Here is a 4,321-nt window from a genome sequence, read left to right as displayed (position 1 = left end):
TTAATTCATATAAATCCCACCAAATCACATTTACCCTTCGACGTAAACCCATGACCTCTTGCCCTACAGCATCCTTTAATAATACCCCACTTATTCCTGTTCGACAGATTCGTTACATCTGACTACATCTCGACAAACGACTGACATGGAATCCTCATACAAGACTGAAAAGACAAGAAAACTGCTCGTAGATTCTGACTATTGCAACATTTACTAGACAATTGCCAATCCATTAAAAAAGACTGATCTACATGACTATTATAAGGCCTATCTGGACATACGGAGTTGAGCTTTGGGGCTCCACTAAATCATCAAATTCCTCCAGAATCCAATCCTTTCAGTCCAAAATTCTTAATGCTCCTTACCTTGTCACAAATCAAGTCATCCATCAGGACCTCAATGTTCCATATGTTGCCGATTTGGCCAGAACCAGATACCGTTCCTTCCATAATAAACTTCTCAACCACCCAAAAACCACTTGTTTGTATCCTGGCTTCTCCTTCATTACCTGGTAATCTTCATAGGCGTCTGAAAACAATATGGACTCGAGATCTTCTCCTCTAGAAATGTTATTGGAGTTCTATCAGTTGGTAGATTCTCCACATGTTTGTATCATGTCATCTATACACATGTTGCTGTCACCTACAGCAAATTTACTTGTTGTATATATATGTATACAGTTGTAAAAATAACAATAAATAAATTATTAAAAAAAAAAATTCTATAAAGTAGTTTATAATGTTTATCTTCATAGGTGCTGTAGTTTTTTATGAATTTTGCCTGCACAACAAAAAATGTATTTATTTTAGCAAATATCATGAAAATTACAATTCCTACAAAGATAAACGCTATTAACTAATTTATAGACCATTATACTAGCTTTAATTCGAGTACTACTAGACATCTAAACGTACAGACATGGTTCCTGAGTTATTGTGAATTCACTAACGATTGATTTTTCAGTACATATTTCATGAAAAGTTGCTTTTTAAAAACCTGTATATCGAAAACTATTGAACAGCTCATTCAGGGCACATATTTTAATCAATTTACTCTACTTTAAATGATATTTTAAGTTCTATTGCTGTAAATGATTTTAACGATATGGAGCTCCAAATGAAAAATTAATTTTTTTTAACGTTTTGAAACAGTCATATGTTTTTATTCCTCCTAATCCTACTTGGCAGACTCGTAAATTTTGAATAGTAATTCTTCATAGTTTTCATTAAAGTGATCAACAATTGGTTTGAAATAACTGTCTTTTTTTTTCTTAATCGTACTATCAGAAGGTTCTTGCTAGAGAACCGAGGAAAAAAATATTAGTCATTTTAAAATTTTTTTATTCTATCGAAAATTTTATTTATATTTTACTATCAAAATTAGTATTTAGAATTTTTTTTTGAGATACTAAAAACGAATATCAACTTTATTTTTCCATAAAAAAAATATTTTATCCTACTTTGCTAGGTCAGTTGGATTATTTCAATACCCCTATTTTGGCATATGATGGTTGTTAATATAACATTCCATTTGTCCTCAACATAACGTACAGCGACGTGGAAGATATTTATGTTCGTTATAAAAACGTATCAGTTAAGAATGACGCGCTTTAATACCAAATACAACACATATTTCAAGTAACGTAAATTTTCTCATTAATTTATGTGAGAATTCATTTTTAAGTAAATTGCTATATACATTCGACCATGTAATACATACTGTTGTCTGTTAAAGAGGAGTGAAAAGCGCTTATGGGGAGTAAAACATTCTCTATTACTTCTGTAAAAAGAGTTGAAATGCATTAAATTTGTACCTTATCCCCGGGACCTTAATAAAGTTGTCCTTTAATAAGGATTTCCGTAAAGGAGAGGTGTCCCTTAAGGGATAGTTCACTATATTTAAAATTAGAAAAGATAAAAAAAAGAAACATAGACCAATATAATAAACTATGTCTTCTAGCAGATGCAGGAGGAATCAGTAACAGATCTGTCCCAGTGCGCCTTTACTCTCTCCGGGCCATTGTCTTTTAGAGCCTGTAACTGGCGGTAAAAGTCTTTACTGCGCATCATTACTTTCTTCTTTCATGACCCTTACGCCATTGTTCCTCGCACACGCGTTCAGGAGTGCATCCTTCATTTGTGTGATATGTATATGTTTTGTGTAAGCGACAAATTAATTTTAAAAATATATATATGTATTACGAAATCATCTAAATTTGTAAATAATGATTACACAGACTCAATGTTCTTCAATGAACGATTTCGATAAGTAGCAATATTATTCACTATTAATAAGATTGTTTATTAAAAAAATTGTTTTTTAGTCCAATGAAAGATTCTAAGAGTTGGGAAATAGTAATCTAGTTCCTAATTTTTAGGTTTCTCTCAAAATTTTTCTATTCTGGTAAAGTTTTGGATGATGCAAAGGAATAGTATTATTAAATCCATTTGGGAGTGGAAGAATGGTTTGTTTGGTCAACAACTGGTTTGTTTGTGATAGTCACTAATGTAATCATGAAACCTAAACTACGAAAAATAAATTTAAAAAGAAAACTGGAGTTCAAGTAGATTAGTTGGTCCAAAGCTGGTGAGAAATTGATTCTTATTATTAGTTGCTACTAGCATTTGATTTTTTTTTTTTAATTAAGAAGAAGAAAATTATCTCGTTTTCATAATTTTATTTGATTTAATTGTTAAATTACATTTTTAAATGTTTTAAGTATTTTTTCCACCAAATCACTTCGTCGTGAATCCATGACTTCTTTCTCCACAGTATCCTTTAATAATACTTCACTATTCCTCTCGAACAGATCCGTTATAGTACGTCTAAAGTGAGTTTGCCACTGCGCACCCTTTTCCTCACTACCCAGAAGTAAACTCTTCTTTGATATACCATACCTAGGAATATATCTGGAAAAACGACTGACTTGGAATTCTCATACAAGACTGAAAAGATAGGACTGCTTTAAGATTCCGTCTATTACAACATTACTTGAGAAATTGTTTAAAATTCCAACTAATTAAAAAACCTCATTTATATGACTATAATGAGGCCAATCTGGACTTAAGGAGTTGTGCTTTAGGGTCCTATTAAACCGTTGAATTCCTCTCGAATCCAATCCTTAATACTCCTTAAGGATCAAGTGAGTTGGCCTTTCATGATAAACTTCCCAACCACCCAAACCCACTTGTTTCTAACATGGCTTCTCCTACATTACCTGATGATCCTCCTAGGCGTCTGAAAAGAAGACGGCGTCAAGGTCTTCTCCCCCTAGGAATTTTATTGGAGCTCTATCAATCTGTAGATTCTCCAAATGTCTGTACTATATCATAGTATAACTAACATCAAATTTACTTATATATACTTTTAATACAGTTGTAAATATCAATTAATAAATTAAGTTTAAAAAAAAGGTATATTCCAGATGTCTAATAATTGATCTTACCCTATTGCGAATTGTTTGGTTATTACTAATTTGTTTCTATTACTAATTTAGATATGAACATTTTTATGGGAAAGTAATATTTGTAGTATTATAGAGTTTTAGCTTCTTAGGTTATTAAAGAAAAAAATCAATAAAATGTAATATGGTTAAAAACATATATAATTCTGAATAAACGTATGAATACAATTAATACATCTTTTTTATAAATTATATTCAAGCTAATTATATTCTATGATGAGATCGCACAACTTGCAATTGAATTCAATGATTTAATTCAAGGACGATTAGCGATAAGTTATCTAAACTTGATAACAGCACTCCTTCCTGACCAGGAATACCTCGATCAGTTCTTAATCTTAGCAACTATTTTTCAAATTCTTGCTTGAATAAAATACAAAACAATATTATACTTTACAATATTGTTGAATTTCTATCGTAATTCTCTGATTGAAGTGATGATATCAGATGGGATTTACATAAATGATATCTCTAGTGAGTGTACATATTGATTTTCATGGAATGAAAGATATAATAGATTTAAAGCATGTTCTGTGAATTCTATAAGTAAGTAAAAAGTCTCTAAATCGTTCATCACTAATTTTGATTGAATAAAATCCTTACCAATATTCTTGAATAATATTATTTGATTTATGAATTATAAAACTTTGAATGATGAGATAAAAATTTGAAAATTTAAATCTGATTCACAAATGAGTTTTTATTAATAAATAAATAAATTATGGAATTTATAATTTAATGGATCTTTGAATCCATATATCGTGTGCTAATAACTTGAAGAGATATAACTTTCTTTATTCAAAAATGGCTCTATGGAGTTTAGTGATTTGTTAGCTTTGAACTAAAAACCTATATAGT

The 4,321-nt window shown here is 30.3% G+C and overlaps 1 protein-coding gene across 2 annotated transcripts in view; it reads left to right on the top strand.

Moving 5' to 3' along the window:
- Positions 1-3,763: 3,763 nt before the first annotated feature.
- LOC106678355 (putative ankyrin repeat protein RF_0381) overlaps positions 3,764-4,321 on the top strand; it is a 5,168-nt gene continuing 4,610 nt past the window's right edge. The window contains exon 1 of one of the 2 annotated variants that reach the window (XM_014416819.2): positions 3,764-3,937. In XM_014416819.2, coding sequence (XP_014272305.1) covers positions 3,901-3,937 — 37 coding nt within the window. In that variant the 5' untranslated portion in view covers positions 3,764-3,900. Of the gene's footprint in view, positions 4,010-4,321 lie in introns of both variants that reach the window. The other variant, XM_014416820.2, reaches the window with a different exon arrangement.

The sequence above is a fragment of the Halyomorpha halys genome, unplaced genomic scaffold (genome assembly GCF_000696795.3).
Source record: "Halyomorpha halys isolate HHAL.00 unplaced genomic scaffold, Hhal_1.1 Scaffold134.1, whole genome shotgun sequence".
Taxonomy (NCBI): domain Eukaryota; kingdom Metazoa; phylum Arthropoda; class Insecta; order Hemiptera; family Pentatomidae; genus Halyomorpha; species Halyomorpha halys.
This window is presented reverse-complemented; position numbering and strand designations above follow the sequence as displayed.